We start from the raw sequence: 21,792 nt of genomic DNA on the forward strand, positions 1-21,792 counted from the left end.
TCCTCCTCCTCCTCCCTGCAGGTACATGGGCACCCTGGGCTCCCAGGTGATGTGCGACAACATCCCCGGACTGGTGAACAAGCAGCGCCAACTGTGTCGCCAGCACCCCAAGGTGATGCAGGTCGTGGGCACCGGGATGAAGGACTGGATCTTTGAGTGCCAGCATCAGTTCCGCAGCCACCGCTGGAACTGCAACACGACGGCCCGGGACCACAGCTTGTTTGGACGGCTGCCGCTGCGAGGTCAGTGCAGAGCGGAGACGGAACGTGTCCAGAGGTCTGACCTCAGCAGATGCGTCCTGTGAACCAGGGTTTGCATCTAGAGAGCTGGTTTCAGGTGTTGAGTAACTTCCCTGGCAGAAATGTTTTTTCTTCTCTGAGCTGGGATCACATTCCACACGTCTTCTCACTTTACAAGCGTGCATTCATCACTCGCCGCTGCCGACGCGGGTTTCTCACAGGCAGCTCCTGCTCGGACTCTGCCGCTCACCTCTTCTTGTTGGTCGTCCACTTCCCGTGCGCTGCAGTCTGAGGACTCGAGCGCTTCCCTTTATTTATTGTTCTGAGTTTTTCTGTGGGCTCAGCTGACTCATCACTCTCCAGTCAGCTCATTGAAATGAAAGATGGCAGACATTTGGATTTTTTCTCAGCAAAAGTAATCCTAGCAGCCTAAAGAGTCATGTCTGGTCATCAGCAGTGTTTATCCTGGATGTGATTTATTGGAGAAGACTCCAGTAGATCAGGGGATGATGGCTTCTTCATGCAGAGCAGAACTGTGAAGCTGGAATGGTTGATCTCATGACTTGAACAGCTTATCGCCACTCGTGGTAAATGTGACAAATATCACCATCAGTTATATTAACAAGTGAAGATCTCAGCTGCTATGCTCTTGTCTGCTTCTTCAGTTTCCAATCTTTTAGAAGGATTTTTTTAGAGGATCTTCGGGGCTGGAGGTTTCTCTCCCATGCCCTGAGATTTAACCCGTGAGGAAGATCCTTCAACTTAGTCTGTTTCATGTTGGGGCCTCTAATCAGCCGTGTGGTATTCGGACCTCCCAGCCGGGCCTTGACCGTGTCACATACCATTATCACGGCACATCACAAGCTCCTTGTTGGCAGTGTCAGCGGGCTAATTTCAAACAATTACACAGGAGTTGTTTCCCTCCTGGCATCATGTTCTCAGATTATCTGCTGTCACCCAAACACTCGTCATGACTCGTTCATTTGACTGATTCCAGTTTTTTCTACTCTATTGTCTGAGAAACCCTTAAGGTCTCCCTCTGATGACAATCCTGTTTTTTGAGTTTTTAACATGCATGTGTGGCAAAGAGAACAAATGTAATAAGAATTCATTTTGTTTTTTCATTTCCGAGTATTTCTCCTTTTAAATCAATCAAACTGTCTTGGACAGACTCTGTTTGAATGAATGATCTTCTTTCCATCAACAGCTCTGCTGCACATGCACTAAACCCTCATCTGTTCCTAGTGTCTAGTTCAGGTTCTGGAGAAGAGAAGATGGTATCTTCACATTGACTGCAGTCAAATGAGCCGCCGTTCACATTTCTGTGGTCAAATCAGCATCACTGGATTTTTGGTGTGAGTTTCATCCAATACTTACGGTAGCAGGACTGAGAACGCTGGAAAATCTCCACCAGACTCCACGGAGCTTCTTGATGTGACCACGGAAATGTGAACGGCGGCTCATTTGACCGCAGTTGGAAAGGATTGTAAATCAATGAAAGAGCATTTTGATGTTAGCTTTGATTATTTTATCAAGAACTCTGAGAAACCAATGATTGAATGTATATATAATCAGACAGGGGGGATCAGGTCAGCTGCTCAGCTTCAAAAGCCACTCCCCCTCAGAGGAGATTTTTGAAACAGAGGCTTCAGATCAGCATGAATATTGGCTTTTTAAGACATTTAGGTTGTGGGATTTTGGTTAAAAACTTCAAAATTATAATTAAAACAATGGGAACTTTTTTTTTATGAATAGAAATTGTCAGTGCGGACTTTAAAGACTCACCCTGATGAAAATGTTGTTTTTGATGTTTTCAACATGTTCTTTTGGCATTTCTGTCATTAATGATGACATATGTGCGGAAAATTAAGATTAAAACTGCATTTTTTTAGCATTTCTTCATTTAAATCATTGTAAATCAGGAACAGACAGAAAGATCCCATTGGAAAAAGATTGTATTTATGACTTAAAAAAGTACGCTAGGCGGGCCACAAGCTCCCTACTCCACCCCATTTTGATTCATCCACTTTTAGGTTAAACCTAAAGTGATTCATGCAGCAGTGGTGTCTATTTTCAATGCTTAGTCAATGGTACAGACGCGATCTGAGGCCCTGCGGCGCAATATGAGGGTCGGGTATTATTGTAATGGCTATTGGTGCAACGGTGTGACGCGACCAGAGGTCAATTATTTCAACTTTAAGTCACTGCATCACATCAACCAATCAGGGACTCAGCTTTGGTCATGTGACATGTTCAGGGACTCAATCAGCTCATTGATGTCATCCAGAGAAATGCTTTACCTTCAGCGAAATGAAGCCAATTCAGTAACCCTTTTTTTTTGCAATACAGACGTCGACATTGAAAGTCAGTCATTTGTAATTGGTCCAGTTTGGTCTGAGTGACGTTTTTAGAGGAACTACAGTCGGCAATCAGCTTGTTGGATGGCCACACCCCTTCATCTAAAGGCTGGAAAATCTGTCAATCAGACTTTGGAGGTGGGGGCCAGCAGGCACCACATGCCCTTACTGAGGCATCTGGTTGGTCAATTTATAACTTGATTAACTGTCAATAAAGAAAAAAATATGAAAAAATGAGGATTGTCAAGAAAATGTTAAAAATGTATCAGAGCAAGAATGGTTATTCTGATTAACATAATTACTGAATAATGACTGTTTATTTCTCTATGGACGTGTATGGGATTTTGGCTTCTTGCAGGTACTTCCTGTTTAGAACGTCAAGAGGGAAGGGTTACTCAGTCCAGTTGTCATATACAGTCTATGGATCAGCTATGCTTGTCTCCAGGAGGCTGGCAGGCAGGCATTCAGAGGAACAACTCAGGCTTGGGGAGACGCCGTGCTCAGGTCTTATATATATCAATCAAACTGAAAACATTAGTTGCTTGCTCCTCCCACAGGTGTCTGCAGCCTCAAGTTTATGAACACATTTTTGGAACGATGTTGGGCAGGGAATTCGCTGCGCTGTGACAGAGAGGCAGATGACGTGGGAATCACCTTCTTGGTCACCTTTTTGGTGTGAACGTAGCTTTAGACAAATTTATCCATGAACGTTGTTTTCCTCGTCTGAGCTGGATCTAAACTATACAGCTGGATAGCTCGGATATTGATCATCGTTCTTGATGCATCTGTAATATTAGGTTGGGGTTGTGAGTTAGTGGGAGAGTGTAAACAAATGGATGATGGGAATTGGGGACGGGGTTGATATGTACATTTCTAATAACTCCTGCCGTTTAGTAGAAACAGTCCTTAAAAACAACACATTTTTTGAAATTTTGGTTAATAACAGCATAATCATAATTAAAAAAAACACTGGGAATACTTTAAATAGATCAAACGATGATCGGAGTGGGTGTGATTTTCAGATTTGTTCTTTTTTTATGTACTTTGGTCATGTTGGTGTTAATTTAAAAAAATCGTTCAAATGTTCTCTTGTTTTTTCCAAAAGCTGATTGTGGCTCACACGTTTGTTTAAATATATGAAGCTGAGGCTCTGCTGCTTTCGCAAAGTCTTATCAGTTTTTTTTCTGCAGCTCAGTTCACTTTTTCTACAAAACTTTAACAAAAGTGAAGCTAAAGTCTGAAAGAATCTAGAGGATTCTCAAATCTGTCTTTAAATGAACAGATGAGGCACGTTGTGTTTTACAGATGATCTTTCACTCCAGGAAAGTCAGACGCCCTCCAGCTGTGGGTCAAATATCAGCTTTGTATACCTGTGTGCAGGTGTAGTCTCTTCCAGGATGATCTTTAGAGTCCCACTAAAACTATATTTTGATCTATTTTCAAAGCGTTCCCAGAGGTCTTTTAATCATTATTATTCTCTATTAAGCAAAAATCCCAAACCTGTCACATTTTCTTAAATACATAGTTTCTGCATATGTACAATATTTATTAGAAATATTTAAATGTTCCTCACAGTTAGTTTCAATACTACAGTTAATACAAAAAATAATGAAAGTTTAATTTGAACTAACTAAGATTTGATGGGGGGGGTTAAGGTGTAAAAATCTGAAGTCCTAAAGCTGTTTGCAGTAAATATTACTTTGACAAATATAGTTAATTTATTTATATTGTTTTTAATATCATTATTTCACAATATAAAAAAACGATATCGCAATATGAAAATTCCCATATCGCCCAGCCCTATGTTCAATAAATGTTTATCCTGTTCGGCCCTCGACCTAAGGTGTGTTTGGATTTTGGCCCCTTGTTTGAGTTAGACACCCTTGCTCTGGAGCATCCTCCACCTTGATGTTGGTGAACTCCAGAGACAACAGCAGCTTTAAATATATGACGTTGTTTTAGCAGCTACTCTCTAAATCCGATGGATTTGTCTGCAGAAACCTTCTTCATTCTGTCTTTATCTGAATCAGCCACAAATCTCTTCATACTACGATGATCACTCTTACGTTTTCATGAACTATCAAAGGTTTTCATTCCTTGTCAAAGACATTCAACTATTTCCCACTTTCAGCAGCAGAAATCCTTTTTCTTTGCCATACTGTTTGAAGATGTTGGTCTGCTTAATAATGGAACGTCCTTCTTTGGTAGTTACTCCTTTAATTGAACTCACCTGTTAAACTAATGATCACAGGTATCCGAGATTGATTTCAGTGATCCAAAGAAACACTATCAATCACATGTTTTAATGAAAACAAAGAATTTTATCTTTTTGACACAAACTTGATATCATAATTTGGAGCATGCTAAATTGATTGCCATTTTTGTTACACCGTTAATGTTAGGTCTGGGGTTTGAAGGGCTGTAAGCTAGAAGGACGGAGTGTAAACACAGAGCTTTCGCTGATAAAACCTGGTGATTTTGTTGTTCATAGATGTGGATATCACACAGAAATCCTGATGCTCCCCCATAAAACCCTTCCTCCTGTCCGTCCAGGCACCCGAGAAGTTGCCTTCGTCTACGCCATCTCCTCAGCCGGAGTGGTCTACACGTTGGCGCGGGCCTGCAGCCAGGGCGAGCTGGATTCCTGCTCCTGTGATCCGACGAAGAAGGGCTCATCGTGGGACGAGAAGGGCTCGTTTGACTGGGGGGGCTGCAGCGACCATGTGGAGCATGCCGTTCGCTTCAGCCAAGCCTTCGTAGACGCCAAAGAGAGAAAGGAGAGAGACGCCCGAGCACTCATGAACCTTCACAACAACAGAGCTGGCAGGAAGGTGTGTGCTGGAATCCAGTCCCCACACGATCCAGCTGCTATGAGTCTGTCCCTCTGCTGGTGCAGAGCACGTGTCAAAGTCAAAGCCCAGGGGCCGGATCCGGCCCTCCGGTAATTCTGTCCGGCCCTCCAGATCATTGTGTGAATGCATTCAATGCATTCACACAATTGAGATTCTTCATTTCCATTTTCTTCCGTACGTTTTTTGACACGTAAAAACTCAAGCACACTTTATGCGATTTACACAATCTTGGTATCAAAACGTTCAGCTTGTTAAGGACATTACTGCTTGTATTTTTAGTAGTTGTGCACTTTACAGTTTTTGCGTAGTTACACAATTTGTGCGTTTTTTCAGCCCCATTATAACTAATAGGATTTTTTTACAAATTCCTGCAAATTACACACTTTATGCAATTTAAGCAATTTAAAACATTCAGCATGTCCAGAAATTCATGCTTGTACTTCCAGCATTGTTAAAATTCATACAAGTTACACAAAATTACACAATTTAACACAACTTAGCACAATTTTACACAGATTTGTGCAAATTTTAAGCAAAGAATTTTATGCAATTTTACACATCCAGCATGTTCAGGAAATTCATGCTTTTACTACACATTATTACAGTTACACAAGTCACACAAATTTAACACAACTTTACACAACGCGATAATGCATTCACACATGCATTATCGGAGGTAATGCAATTTTTCTAGTTTTATTTGTTATTAATGTCCCGATGTTATCTTCCAATCATTTCTAACTTGTATAATTTTGACAGAATCTATTTTTATGGAGAGTAAATTAAACGTTTTTTAAGGTTTAAATTGATTTGTTCTGGAATAATATTCCCGCCTTTTAATTATTCATATTTATGTTGAAAAGTTACAGTTTTAAAGTTTTAAAAATTGACATTCTGTTAGCTTTTTGGACTATTTTGGCATGTACTAAGATTTTCTTAGGCTGTTTTGGAGTTTAGCTAATATTTCAGCTACATGGTAGCTGTTTTGGCTAATTCTGGCTTTTCTCAAAATTTTTAGGCTATTTTGAATTGTTGCTATTTTTCCAGCTACTTGCTAGCTGTTTTGGCTAACCGAGGCTTTTTTTAATGTTTTTTTTAGGCTAATTTGGTATCAAGCTATTATTTCAGCTGTCTATCAGCTTCAGTGTTTTCAGCTACCAGCTTCAGTGTTTTCAACTATCAGCTTCAGTGTTTTCATCTATCAGCTTCAGTGTTTTCAACTATCAGCTTCACTGTTTTCAGCTATTAGCTTCAGTGTTTTCAGCTATTAGCTTCAGTGTTTTCAACTATCAGCTTCAGTGTTTTCAGCTATTAGCTTCAGTGTTTTCAGCTAGCATCTTCAGCTGCCAATTTCAGCTTACAGCATTTACACTAGGGGTGTGCTAAAATATCGATATTGTGATATATTGCGATATTTAGTCCTGCGATCGATTCTCGATGGGTTCTCACCAAGTATCGATATTATATTTTTATTTAAAGAGACTGTAGCGCTGAGCGTCTGAGTCGCGCGCCGGAACTATGGGCGCACGCTGCGTCGGACATTTGATAGCGATGCACGCGCTCGTTCGGGAGAAGCACCGGTGAGATACAGGCTCTGTAGCGCGTGTGTGAAGCATGCCTACCTGTCAGCATTTATCCTCTATCTGTAGGAGATCCACCCGGTAAGAAGTGACTTTGTCTGAGCGCTAGAATGTCAGTGATCACTTACTTCCTGTTTGCAGTGGGAACTGAGCGCGTGCTACGCAGTTGTCTGTTCAAGGACCGTCGGAATTTTCGCTTTCATGCACTTCAATGTTTAACCTGCTGCTGTACGGTGTAACTTTGATAAATTTATAATGTGACGTTTTCAAACAATGTAATTACTTGTTGCTAATGTTAATTTTAAAGTAATTCTTAAATAAAAAAGCAGGATTTGATGTATGAACTTAAATTTAAATGTAATTAAACTAAAGTACATGAATTCACTGTAAAATTAGGGAGAATGCTAATTAATTGAAGCACTTAAAATTATATTTATTGCCATTATTATGTGTGTTTTAAGGATTTTACCTATTAACTGCTGACTGACCAAATGGAAAAATGATAAAAATTGGAAAAATAATCTCAAGTAACAGTCTGAGTAAATCAGCCTTTATTTTTGGATGCTCAGCCCTTTTCAAGTGAGAGAAAAGTGCACAAAAAATTAGGTCAATTTTGAGAGAGGCTGTAAAACATTATATTCATCATCCTTTGGTGTGACGTTCTTTTGGAGGTAGATAGCTGTCACTACTTGACTTATTTAATTTTTGTTCTGTTTACAACAATTCTGCACTAAGTAGTGTCACTGCTGATCATGTTTACTATTGTTAACATTGAATCTGACAGATAATTCCAATTCAGTTGCTGTCAATGTTTGTCAAAGACATAGTTTTACTGATTTCAACAATGTTGCACAAAAGTGTCTATAATTTGTTGCACAAAATAAGAAAAGTTGTTTAGTATGATTGTGTTTAAGGTAAAAAAGATAAATGGGGATATATTTCCCCCCCAAAACATGTTCTATATAATGGTAGTTATTAGAGAGGATTTTTACCAATTTTTGCAGTATCGCGATATTATCGATATCGTGAGCCATGTATCGCGTATCGTATCGTATCGTGAGGTACCCAGTGATTCCCAGCCCTAATTTACACTAGCATTATCACAGGTAATGGTGTAACCCTTCCGCTCTCCTTAGTTTGTTTACATTAAAAGTGGGGTCATCTGGACCCCCCAAGACAGTGCGCTGAACTTTTTTTTATCTTTGATTTTTGAGTTTCACTAATGTCCATGACAGACATAAAATCCTGTCCACCTTTGTCATGGAATAAATCACATATCAATATGTGGTTGGAGTCAACTGGACCCCGAAGAGAGCGGAAGGGATATATCTAGTTCATATGTATGTTAAAAAGTTAAAAAATGTTTTCGTTTTAGAGTGTTCAATAAATGTTTATCCTGTTTGGCCTGCAACCTAAGGTGTGTTCTGGATTTTGGCCCCCTGTGCGATGAGTTTGACACCCCTGGTGTAGAGCATTTATGTGGATTGGCTCATCACTGATTCATAGTCGTACGTTATTAACCCCCTCATGTTCTTGATCTTCCGTTTCAGGCAGTGAAGCGTTTCATGACTCTGGAGTGCAAGTGTCACGGTGTTAGCGGCTCGTGCAGCGTCCGTACCTGCTGGCTGGCTTTGGCTGACTTCAGACTCACCGGTGACCACCTGCGCCGGCGGTACAATGGCGCTGTGCAAGTCACAGTAAACCAGTATGGAACTGGGTTCACTGCTGCCCACACACAGCTCAAGCACGCCAGCAAGAATGACCTGGTCTACCTCGAAGACTCTCCAGACTACTGCATCCGGGATCAGGAGTCAGGTAAATGGCGGATTGTTGGTCAGACTGCAGCACATTGAACCACAGGTTCACTGCAGGTCACGACTTCAAGTGGTTTCCAGTTTGAGGCCAAAGTGAAGTTTGTTTTGTACATGGAAGGATGATGTCACTTTCCTTATAAAGGTTCAGTTCTGTAAGCCTGTTGAGTTTGGACCAAAGTATGTCAGCGTTTCATGAAAGTATTTTAGTTTGAAAGTCCTTCCTACCTGGTCTTACTTTGGTCACCCTTTAGCTTGACTTGCTTTAGATCACGGGTGTCAAACTCCAGGCCTTGAGGACCGGTGTCCTTGTTTTCCAACTAACTTGCTATCAAAGCTCCTTATTGGCTAAACACACCTGATCCAGGTAATCAACAGCAGGTAGGACAGGATGTCTTAAAAACTCGCAGGAGACCGACCCTCGAGGCCTGGAGTTAGACACCCCTGCTTCAGATGTTTACTTCATTATTCATTAGTCTAGTTTAATTTAGTCTAGTTTGCCTCAGCTTGGGTTATGTTAGCCTGGTTTGCTTTAGGGTGGTTTACTTTAGTCCTGTTGGCTTTAACTGGTTTGATTTAGCCCAGTTTAATTTAGCCCGGTTTGCCCTAGCCCTGCTGGCTTTAACTGGTCTGCTTTAGCCCGGTTTAAGTTAGCCTTGTTTGCTTTAGCCAATTTTTATTTACCCTGGTTTGCCTTAGTCCAGTTTGCTTGAGCCTAGTTTACATTAGCCTGGTTTGCTTCAGCCTGGTTTGCGTTAGCCTGGTTTATTTAATCCTGGTTTGTTTTAGCCTATTTGCTTCAGCCTGGTTTTTATGTTAGCCTGGTTTATTTTATCCTGGTTTGTTTTTGCCCTGTTGGGTTTAACTGGTTTGCTTTAGCCCAGTTTAATTTAGCCTAGCAGGTCTGGGTGATAAACTCCATCCAGACTTCATGTGGCCTGAAAGTACAAGAACAGATCTCTGGATGTTCTGTCGGAACCATACAGAGAAGATCAAATGAGACTTTATTTATAAAAGCACTGTTCACACAGACATTATACCACAGAGGGATTTACATGATAAGTAAAACTTGAAAGTCTTTGTTTGTAAGAACAAAGACTTTCACAGCACCCTTGTGCTATCCTGGACCCCACAAGACAGACATAAAGGCAGACATAAAGTCCTGTCCACCTTTGTCATGGGAGGAATCGCACATCAATGTAAGGGTGGGGTCATCTGGACTCTATAAGATAACACAAGGGTCAAAAGAACTTTAACACACAACCCCCACCCCTCCCACACACACACATACACACTCACCATAATGATGCATTAAATGGATAAGATGTAAAGATGAAATGATAGGTTGGGTTGGTTTCTTGACCGTCTGCGTACTACTACTGTAAAAATGTCTGGAGAAGTCGTGACAGCGTCTCCCAGTGTTCAATAAGCAGCTGTTGCCACGGGAAACCAGCTCATGGTCTGCTGATGCCCTGTGCAGTGGCTTTAGTTTCACGTGACCTGACTTCAGCCTTCAGTTCTAAAATGAAAGGTTAGCGTTACTTTGGACAAACCAGTGAGGTCTATACATTGAAAGGAGAGGAGAAAACCTCCATGATCTTGAGGATGTGGGAGAAAAGCTCTGCGTTTAGAAACGTCCTGAAGAGAGCGAGAAGAGTGTGAGTGGATGCGTCTCCAGAGGAGCTGAAGGCTTGTGAGGCAGATGATCTGTGCTGATAGGCCCACTCTTCTGTGGGGTGAAACTATAGAGAACCTCATTCTGGTATAAATCAGCTGCACTTGCAACACACTGAAGCGCCGATCGCCTGCGGCCTCCTCTGGGCAGCGGAGAGGCGCATTCTTCAGGAGGAAGGTGACTCGCTCACACAGAAGAGCTCACGGTGAAATGCTGTTCATGTAGGGAGTTTAAAGCACAAAGTTTATTGAATAGATAAATCTATTCAAATTTAGTGCTTCAGTATAAACCAAAGTTTTTAGCCTGTAATTCTAATAAAGTTCTTTTAGCTGAATGACGTTCTCCATTAGTGAGGAAACAAACAAGCTGAGTGCTTGAGGTGCATTATGGGTTGTTGCTTTAAAGCTAGGATGTCCAGATCATTGACTGTATATGAGGGAGTAACTCCTCCCTCCTGTTGTTTCAAACAGGAAGTAGCTGCTGGTTCCAAGAAGCCAAAATCCCATAGACTTCAATGAAAATATAAACCGCTATTACTCAATAATTCAAATTTTTTTAAACCATTTTAGCCCTTTTTTAAACACTTTCTTAATAATCCTCATATTCTATTTTCCATTTTATTGTTTCTGTAGTTCAAGTTATTGAAGTTACAAACTGACCAATCAGATGCCTCAATAAAAGTAAGTGATCTCTCGTCCAATGTTCCAAATCTTCGATTGACAGATTTTGTGAAGCCACCTATCAAATTGAAGGAGGTGTGGCCTTCCAACAAGTTCTCTCCTGATTTGAGAGAGTGGTTGCCATAGAAACGTTGGATCAGGCCAACTCATACCAATCACTGCTTATTGGCCCAATCCGAATTCTTCCCTTCTCCCTAGCACTTCTCCCTTCCCCTCCGTCCGCTGGAAGCTCCGCGCTAATGCTAGCGGACCGGCGATTATTGATGACGTCATCGACGAAAGTGACGTCCGAAATATGAGACACTATTTCTTCATAACTCTCCGTTTGGAGGGATAAATGAAGGTAAAGGGAGAAGGGAAGAATTCTGATTGGGCCATTGACATCGTCTGGTTCCAACATGGTGATTCTGTGTAGCAAATAAATTGCCACTTAATTGGCCTAATTTTGTTTGATCTCATTTTGCGGTTTTGTTGCAACTGGGTGCAAGTTGTTTTCTATGGGTGATGTCACACTCACTTAGTCCAGGTCTCATACACAGTCAATGGTCCAAATCCAGTCCAGTCCTGTCATACCTGCTCGAATCACCTGGAGCAGGTGTGCTCCACCAATGAGAAGCCGCTATGACAGGGTTGCTTGGGGAAGAAGCAGGAGAGCAGCCCTGGAGGTCTGGGTTTGGACCAACTTCCACTAGTGTTCATTCAGCTGGTTTGCTGAATGTTCTACATCACATCCGAAGCGTCTCCAGAGTTCTGATCTGGAACCAGCTGCTGCTTGAACCTCTCACTCTTTAGTAGAGCTGTGGATCATCACTTAGGTGGCGATCCGATTCGATTCACGAATCAAGAGCAACGATTCATGAGTTGAACCACGATTCTTACTTTTTATTATAATGTTTATTGCTATGTCTATTTACTAGATGGATGAAAATTGAAATTATTTGTATTTAATCATCATTTATACCTTTATTTAGAACAGGTGATCAGAATCAATTAAACTGGAAAAAACAAAAAGATTCAGATAAAAAGAAATGTTTGTCATTTTAAACTTTTTTTGTTTTTCAATCTTCTGCTAGTAAAACAACATAAAAGGATAAAAATCCCTTTTGTTTTGGGTCATTTAGCAACAAAACCTAAAAATGTTCTACACAGTTTTTTATCTTCAAAGTTCTTCAATATTTTACGTTCTAAGTATCACATATTGCTGCAGAGCTCCTATGAAAAGTCTTTTTTTTTCGCAGCAGAATCAGCTGATTCATGTTGATTACATCCACCTTTCAGCAGCGCGAGGCTGTTTCTTCAGAATAAGCTGGAGTTTCGTTAATTACGTCAAATTTCGAAGAGTTACTATAAACAAAATAATGTAAACACTGGAGCTAAAGCTCCTATGTTAAAGCTAATTCATTTTTTCAGAAGTTATGTCTGTGAGCGGAACTTCAGTCTGAACAGAAAAAAGCTCCTGCTAGTTTTACTTTGAAAACCGGAAGCTTCACCGACACGAAGATGTGTTTACTTCCGGTGGAAGTACGGCGGCTCTTTCGGCTTAATTTTAGTTTGTAAATTTAAAATCTGACATTAATCTGCATTTCAGAGCAAAAGTACATCGTCCTCAGATGATATTATGATTATATTTTACTACAATTTACTACATCTATAAAGATCGCGACTCAGCGATCTTGGACGTCGCGAATATCCATACTTGAAATTTTGGGAGCAGATCGCGAATACCCGAGCACCCGGATACTCGTTACTGCCCTAGTCTTTAGGATGTTACTTCAACCTCATGACTCGTTTCCACTGAGCGTTCCAGACCGTACCGGACCGGTACTTTGAGGGTTTCCATTATAAAATGGACTCATTAAGCAGGATCAGCTCATACCATTTTAGTCCCACATTGGTTGTAGGTCCATACAATAATGGAACCGACCCATTAGGGCGGAGCTTCTGTCGTCACATGATGAAATCCATTGATGGGTGGAAAGATTTTACGACAACAGCAAGCGCCTGACCAGCCTGTATTCTTCTTTGTGTCCTGGAATCTTCTTGCAAAAATTACAAACCGAATTTGCAGAACCCAAATGTGAAAAAAAGGAGCTGATGAACAACCTCCACTGTTGTCTGACCGTTTTGACGCACAGTTACATCATCATTCTACACCCCACATGCGCCTTCATGGTCCAGTACAATGGAAACACTCGCTTGAATTGCCTGGACCGTTCTAAACACAGGCCAGGAGAGGACTGGTCCGGTCCGACCCGGTGAGTGGAAAGGAGGCAATAGTTTCCTCTGCAGAACCTGTTGGTGTAAAGACAGCACTTTGTGGTCAAACTTGTTCTCAGCTCAGAGGTCAGACGTTCTTGTAGTTGGTGATCAGGTTTCTTCAGATATCAGGAGGAATTTTGGTCCGCTCTTCTTTGCTTCTAAACGGGCGGCCGTGGTGCAGTGGTAGGGCGGTCGACTCCTGATCAGAAGTGAGCGGGTTCGACTCCGCCTTGCCCGCCCATGTGTCGAAGTGTCCCTGGGCAAGACACTGAACCCCGAATTGCCTCTGGTGGGAGGTTGGCGCCAGTGTTCGGCAGTGGAGCCACCACCAGTGTGTGAATGTGTGTGTGAATGGGTGAATGGGTCTGTGACTGTGAAGCGCTTTGGGCCCTCGAAGGAGGGTAGAAAGCGCTATACAAGTATACGCCATTTACCATTTACCATTTAAATCATTCAGATTTAGTGGCTGTTGTTTTATAAACTCTGAGCTTCAGCTCTCTCCAGAGGTTTTCTAGAGGACTAAGGTCCAGAGACTGACTGGAAACAGTCCATGAGGATTCTTCTTCTTCAGTCGTTATTTGGTTCCCTGGATGTATGTTTTGGGTAATGATCCTGTTGGAAGATTCATCCCCCACCCATTTAGAGGTTCTGACTCAGGATTTGACGGTTCATGGCTCCGCCCATCCTCCATCCACACGGTGAAGTAGTCCTGTTTAGAAGTATAATGCTTCCACCTCCATGCTTGACAGTGGAGGTGGTGTTCTCGGGGTCATCTGCAGCATTTCTCTTCCTCCAAACAGTTGAGTTGATGCCAAAGAGCTCTGTGTTGGTCTGATCTGACCACAGAACCTTCTACTAATCTCTCTGTAAATCATCTTTGTCAAACTGAAGGTGGGTCTGCACATGTGTCTTCTTAAGCTGGGGGACTTTGCCAGCACTCTAACATGTTAAACCATGAAGTATCACCAATGGTTTTCTTGGTGGCTGTGGTTCCAGCTGCTTTCCTGCTGTTGTTTCAGGACCATTTTTCTCTTCTCACGATCATGGAAAGCCAGGAAACAGGTCAGATTTTTGTTTTAGCCTCAGACCTACAGGTAGATTGATGCTCATGTTCTTGTCACAGTTGTGACCTTTAACCTCCAGCTTGTTGCTGATGGTTTTGTAGTCCATTCTGGTCTCTTAAATCCATTGAAAACTCTATAGTCTTCCCATGTTATAGAGTTTAGAGTCTGACTGATGGATGATTCTGAGGACAGGTGTCTATTCTACAGGTGATCAGTTCTAACAGGTGTCTTCAGTTCAGGTTGATTAGGAAAGTCTAACTGGTCTATGTGATCCAGAACTCTTCATGGTTACTAGTAGGGATACAGTTTCCTCACTGTTTGATGCGTACTAAGGCTGCCACGGTTAGTAGACTAATCGACAATCAAAATAGTCGACGACTAATTTAATTGTCGATTAGTCGTTACTTTATGTTATAAGGTGTCAAAAAGTAAAGTTGAAAGTCATGATGGCATTCTGCAAGTTTTTTTTTTTTTTTACTATTTTGGCATTTATTAGGATGTTTTGGCTATATTGGAGTTTAGCTAATATTTCAGCTACATGCTAGCTGTTTTGGCTAACGTGGGCTTTTTTATTTTTTAGATTAATTTGGCATTTAATTTGTATTTTAGCTGGAAAGAGGATTCAGCGTTTTCAACTATCAATTTCAGCATCTTCAGTGGACAAATTCAGCTTACAGCATTCACGCTAGCATTATTGTATATAATTTATCGCAGATAATGCTAGTGTGAATATATCTAGTTTTTAGTTAATTTAAAGCTAATGATTGTGAAGATGTCTGTTTCACATCCACTTTATGCATGACCCGATAAGTCGACTAATCAGAAAAATAATCGGTGATTAGTCGACTACTAAAATAATCGTTTGTGGCAGCACTAATGCATGCCTTGATATAAGCGTCATAGTTCGATGTGTATTGAGCAAGAAAAAGTCTGACTGCTACTGAATACATAACATTTGTATTGTGAAAAAAATGTATTGAATTGTTGAATGTGTATTGAACGGTTCGGCTTTATATAGAATATTGCTTCTTCCATAGTTACTTATTTTCCTCGATGTAATGCAAATACATTTATATTCTTTCTTTAAAGTTGGTTTCTTAATTTTCTAAGAATAAATCTACCATTACGATGACTGTCAGTTTCTTAAAAGTGGGAAAACCTACCAAATCAGTGAGAGATCAAATACTTTTTCCCTCCGCTGTACTTGAACAAACCTATTTCAAATTGTCTTCCTGACTCAGACGTGTGGTGGAACACTTGAACTTCATGCTTGAGGTAAAAATGACCTTTGTCGTCATGTTGTTCGGGTCAAAGAAGATGCATTCCTCAATTGAGTTTTTAATTGAACTTTTACCAAAAGAGTTATTCTAGCAGATCTGCAGAAACATTCCCAGAAAGTTTGATGGATGCCATGTGCAGCAGGTTAAACTACAGACCCATCAGAAACGTTATTGTGATACTCACACTCAGAGTTGCTTTGGAAACTTCATGCATTGAGGTTTTAAAGTGTAGACCGGGTCTGCAGGGACACACACATGCAACCCTTCAGTCATGACACGCTCTGCACATCTTCTCCTTCGTTTCGACACACAGCCGTGACATGCAATCAAGACTGAAACACATCCTTCCAGTGCTTCTCTCATCACTCAGGGAAGAAGCCCCCTCAAAGACATGCAAACTGGCCCTCAATCATTCTGCAGAGCCCGGCTCCATCCATTCTCACATACTGTCGGAAACAAGCCCGCCTGAAGTCCAGAGAGACGAGAAGACTGCTCCTGTGAGCGTGAAATCAATTTCCCTCAGCCCAGGCCGGGCTCAGGTGCTAAACTCATCTCCCGCCGGCCCCTTGTGCTGATTTTATAAGCAGACTGAGGAGGAGGAGGTCCTTGAGGAGTATCCAGCCCGTGTTACCCGAGCAGCGCCGGGAAGCAGACTGGCTTCCAGAGCGAGGCGGAGTCCAGAGGGAACAGAGACTGTGGAGAGCTGAAGGATCTGAACACGGACAAACCCCCAACAAAATCAGAGAAGAGGATTTTTTCTGAACCTAAAACCTGATGATCAGAAACGGTTCTGCTGCAGATCTCTGCAACATTTTGTGTCTGCTTGGAAGTTTCTTAAATAGTTGTTGTTTTGCTTTATGGTTTACTAATCCTCGGAGTAGGGCTGCCAAAAAACAATTATTTTAATAGTGGACTAATCACAGATTATTTTTTCCAATTACTCGACGAATTGGGTCATACATAGACTTGGATGTAAAGCACAAATCTTAACCATCGTTAGCTTTAAACTAACTAAAAATAATGAGAAGATGATAGTTTATTAAACTTTTAATGAATCGTGCAGCTTCTGTCCTTCATTAGTTTCTAGGATTAAAACAAGATTAAATTAAATGAGTTCGGAATCTGAAATGAGGAACTGTTTTCACTGAAGATAAAGTTTTGCTCTCACTGACTCAAATATTAAAAAAGTTCTTTTTTTTTGGTGCTGAACGTTCAAAACTTTGTTCAACTTTACTACACTCTGACTCCATATAACATAAAGTAATCGATTATTAAATTAGTCATTGACTATTTTAATAATCGATTAGTTGACTAATTGTGGCAGCCCTATCTCTGAGTGTAAACAGTAAAGGCAGTTTTTTCCCAGGTTGACTGTAAATCTTCCAATAGTAGCCCTGATGTTTAAATAGTGTTTATTAGAGACTGGTGTTTCTTCCATCACAGACAGAACGGTGATGGCTAACAGGTTCATTTTGTGATGAAATTCAGTCAAGAAATGCAGACAACACCAGATGAACGTTTCAGGATAAATTGAAATGATGACAACATTGTTGTGATTATCACTGGCTTCGAACATTTCTGTTCTCTTTGAAGCATCATTAATCTACGTATCAAAAATCCTTTTCACTTTCACTTTCTCAATAATCCATATTCCAACCAGTTCTTCTAATTCCTCGCTAGCTTTCTTCGCACCTCCTCCAGGAAATTGTTTGCCTTGTTGCTCTTTTTTCCACAGACGTCTTCTCCATATCACTCGTCTGCTGGCGCCATTCTTTCATACGTTAAGGATCCACCCCAAAAATGTGGTGCAGATTCCTCATCAGAGCGTTCTTTGGCGTATGTCACTGCAGGAAGTTTAAACGCTAAATTGAGTTAGAGTTTCTCGGCCATCACTACAGTATACGGCACAACACAACACAAATACCCCAGGTTGTGCGGTTCTTAAAGGAGACCGGCATCTAACAGTAAAAAACACTTGTTGGACTCGGTGGCTGTTGGAGACCGGCCACAATTGGAAGATAAATGGTACCATATTCCTCTTTAATTCGCGGGGGTTAAGGACCTCCGCGAATATCCCTAATATGCCCAACCTCTCAGTTTTCATCTCACCCACTCAGAATGACCATCACCAATTTATACTCATCAAAAACTCTGCTGATCACGCTTTGTTAAACATTTATTAGAGGACATTGGAGTATTGCTCAACATAAAGATTTTTTTTAATTTAGAACAAAGGACTGTACAGCAGCGTACTTTATAATGCAGATATGGACTGTCACTCTGTCTCTCTGTGCCTTAAAACCAGGAGTGTGCACTTCCTCCTTCATCAAATAAGTGCAGGAGTGCATTTTCATCCAGAATTTACCAGTTTCATCCAGGATGCGGATAAGCATTACCCTCCGCGATTATCTTCTTCAGCATATTAGGATTTTTTTCGGTTGCTTCTGAGTCAGCTGATGCCATTTCTCCATGCAGGGGCATGGGGGGGGTGAGCAACAACATTGACGTGCTCTTTATACACCTCAGCCGCGCAGCACCTCCTTTGGACACAAAAATTTCATACAAGCGTTTTGACTTGTCTGAGTTTTTGTGACGAACCGGAAGAGTGACATGACTGAAAAAAACAAAATCTGCGGATATGTGAAACCGCAAAAAATGAAACGTGAATCGGTGGGGGAACACTCTTATTTAGTAAACATTATGAATCTGAGCTGGTTTGCCTCTTCATGGTTTACTGAAATGTAGACAAAGAAAAAACCCTGACAGAAAGGTTCATATTCATGCTGGCAGCAGTGGATGCAGTTTATTGTCACAGATGAAAATGTGGCTATGAATATTTTTGAGGTTTTTTTTTTAATGTTTCTTGGTGCCATATTTGAGTCTTCTCAGTTTGTAAATCAATTCTTCTGTTTGTTACAGTTGTAGCATCATTTCAGACTGCAGGTTATAGCATTAACTTCTATTTTGCATTTCCACAAAGCTCTTCTGAAGCTTTTCCATGTGTTCCTCAAACCATGGGTTTGCAACCTTTAACACTTAAAGAGCCATTTAGGTCAAATTCTCTCTGACCAGTGGATCCACAAAGTCTACTTCCCCCTTTAGTAAAAGTAACTGCTGTGTTTTTGGGTTAAATAAAACATAGATCAAAAATATGAAAATTAATGTGAAATAGTTTGTAACTTTTAACAGTTTCTTAGTCACATAATTTAAACCTAACTAGCCAAAATTAAAATTAGAGCAAGTTACTCACCACATTGACCATATTATACTGTATTGAAACTTTAAGGTGCATCTTAAGTCCTTTAGATAGATAGTCCACCTTATGAATTCTGGTTGTGCTTAAACAGATTTTTTTAGGTACACAGAGCAAAAAATTGGTCAAATTGTTATTGTACTACTACGAAGATGCATTGTTTGATGGGCTGTTAGAGCTTCAGGTGCCTGATGAAGTCATTCTTACTGTGCTTCAACCGTTTGCTGAGTTGAGTAAAATTTGAGTTCTTTAACTATTTTGTTTCGCTTAATGTGTCTTATAGTTAGAAAAGTATTTCTTCATCTTGCTTCTCAGCTGTCCACACCTTCATATCGTCACTCTGTTGGAGTCGGATCTGAAAGGAAACTCTATATTTCCTCTGTTAGAGCTTCATTCTCCCCTCGGCCTCACTACAACCCTTTGCGATTATCGGAATATTTTTGAGCTGCTTCTGAGTCAGCTGATGCCATTTCTCCATGCAGGCGCTCACTATTCATCTGGAAGTGATTCAGTAACTGGTGGGAACAGTCTTTGCATCTGTGTGTGTGGCCAACGCGCCGGCGTGCGCTTCTTATCTGCTCCTCCCCGGGGAAATTCCCTCAGCACCTTAAGACGCAAACGTTTCCTACGTCACGTAATGTGTAACAAGTAGGGCAGACCAAGAGTGGCTGTCACAATGACGTAATGTTTACAACACAGTGAAAACAGCGAGTACAATAGAAACTATTTTATCCTTTCATTTTTAGTTTTATTTTGAAAAATGTACCAGATGCATTTTACATTCGCTCGTATGATTTCCAGTTTAGGTCTTTAATAACCCTAACTTCACATAAAGTGCTCCAGCGTCCGGCAAAAATTTGAACCCAACGAAACGGAGAGGCCAGACCGCAGAGGCCGGACCTGATTCGATGCAGTCTGAGTTCCTCTCACACTTTTTAAGTTATGTAAAGACTCCAGTGTCCACACCGGAGATGGACTGGATGCAGTGTAAGATCAGAGTCATCCGTCTCACTATTGATGAGATGACGGTTTCTATGGTAACGCAACACTTTAAAAGATATTATTGTATGAATAAACAAGATTGCATAAGAAGACTGTTTTTGAGCAAGGGGGTTCTGTTACATGAGATTCATAAGGTCACTCAGCTGTTGTTCACACCATTGACTGTATGAATACTAGACTGTGTGGCCCCTCCCCCCTGATGTTTCAAACAGGAAGTACCTGCTGGCTCCAAGAATCTAAAACCCCATAGACTTCTATAGAGAAATAAACAGCCGTTATTCAGTCATATTTGTCAGAATAAATGTTCTTACTTTGATGCATTACTGCCGTAAACACATCTTCGTGACGGTGAGGCTTCCGGTTTTCAAAGTAAAACTAGCGAGAGCTTTTTTCCTTTCAAAAACTGAGACTGAAGTCTCAGTCAGCGGGTACTTGTTTGGAACAGGAGAGGCGAGTGGTTGATCAGTCTTTTGATATTCTAGTCAATGACTCAGACCGACTCAGACCAATCACTGTTTACCCTACGTCGTCTGGCTCCAACATGACGGCGATGGTGACCTAATTGACTTCATTTGGTTGGAGCTGGAAGTAAACCATTTTCCATTGATGTTGTTACACTCACTCAGTCCAGTTCTCATATACAATCAATGGTTTACAGACAATGGTTTAAAGAAACTTGATCCTTTTTGATTCATAAATATCATAAAGTATCTAAAGCAGAAAAACAAGAAGAAATCTTTAAATATTTGTGAAAGGTTTGAAGGTTTCTGGAGTTTATGTGCAGAAGGTAGAAGCAGTTTTTGCAACAAAAGCCTCCGCCCACCATCACTTCTCCTCCCCGTACTCTGATTTCTCCTTCAGGTCAGTAAAGTCACTCAGTGATCTCAGACCTCCTCTCTATAAATCTCCCGTTCTGAAGCTCCTCTCATGGGCGAGGAGGAGGCCAGGAGGAGCCGCAGCGTCTTTTAAGAGCACACCATTATTTTAATGCAAAACAGTTTGCATGCGCTCATCGTTTCCGTGCGTCGTCCAGACCTCTTGCAATGTTCAGCAGAGACTGCAGGACTCCAACAAAAGCAGCAGGAGAATCGTTTGAGCGATCGTCTTCATGCCAAAGGAGCGTTTATTTTTTTTTAACGTGTGGATGCACAATAACACGCCGAGCATCGCAGGTCTGTTGTCCCTCATTCTGGTTCAGGAAGGGAAGTCAGCTGTTGAGGTTTTCCTCCATCTCATCTACCCAGCAGTTCCTGGTTTCAGACACTCGTTTGTGTGAAAGAATTAAAAGTGTGTTCTTCTAGCATTTTTCCACATACACTGCTCACAAAAATTAAAGGAACACTTTAAAGAAACACATCAGATACATCAGATCTCAATATGAAGTTGGATATCTATACAAATAACTACAGGGCAGTGTCTTAGGAACAAAAGGATGCCAAGTCTTTTAATGGAAATAAAAGTTTTCAGCCTACAGAGGCTCAATTGTGTAGACACCATAAAATCAGAGTGAAATGAAGATGTGGCAGGCTAGTCCATTTTTTTTCCAGAACTTAATTTCTGCAACTCAAGATGCTTTTCAGTATCTTGTGTGGCCCCCACCAGCTTGTATGCATGCTTGACAACGTGGCAGCATGCTCCTAATGAGACGACGGATGTCTTGTGGCATTTCCTCCCAGATCTGTGTGAGGGCATCCCTGAGCTGTTGTACAGTCTGAGGAGCAACCTGGCGGCGCCTAATGG

General features: G+C 41.2%; 1 protein-coding gene across 1 annotated transcript in view; it reads left to right on the forward strand.

Moving 5' to 3' along the window:
• wnt2 (wingless-type MMTV integration site family member 2) overlaps positions 1 to 21,792 on the forward strand; it is a 28,236-nt gene that overhangs the window by 991 nt on the left and 5,453 nt on the right. Inside the window, exons 2-4 of the mRNA XM_024261951.2 lie at positions 22 to 242; positions 5,150 to 5,427; positions 8,579 to 8,843. Coding sequence (XP_024117719.1) covers positions 22 to 242; positions 5,150 to 5,427; positions 8,579 to 8,843 — 764 coding nt within the window. The remainder of the gene's footprint in view (positions 1 to 21; positions 243 to 5,149; positions 5,428 to 8,578; positions 8,844 to 21,792) is intronic.

The sequence above is a fragment of the Oryzias melastigma genome, linkage group LG6, assembly GCF_002922805.2.
Source record: "Oryzias melastigma strain HK-1 linkage group LG6, ASM292280v2, whole genome shotgun sequence".
Classification (NCBI taxonomy): domain Eukaryota; kingdom Metazoa; phylum Chordata; class Actinopteri; order Beloniformes; family Adrianichthyidae; genus Oryzias; species Oryzias melastigma.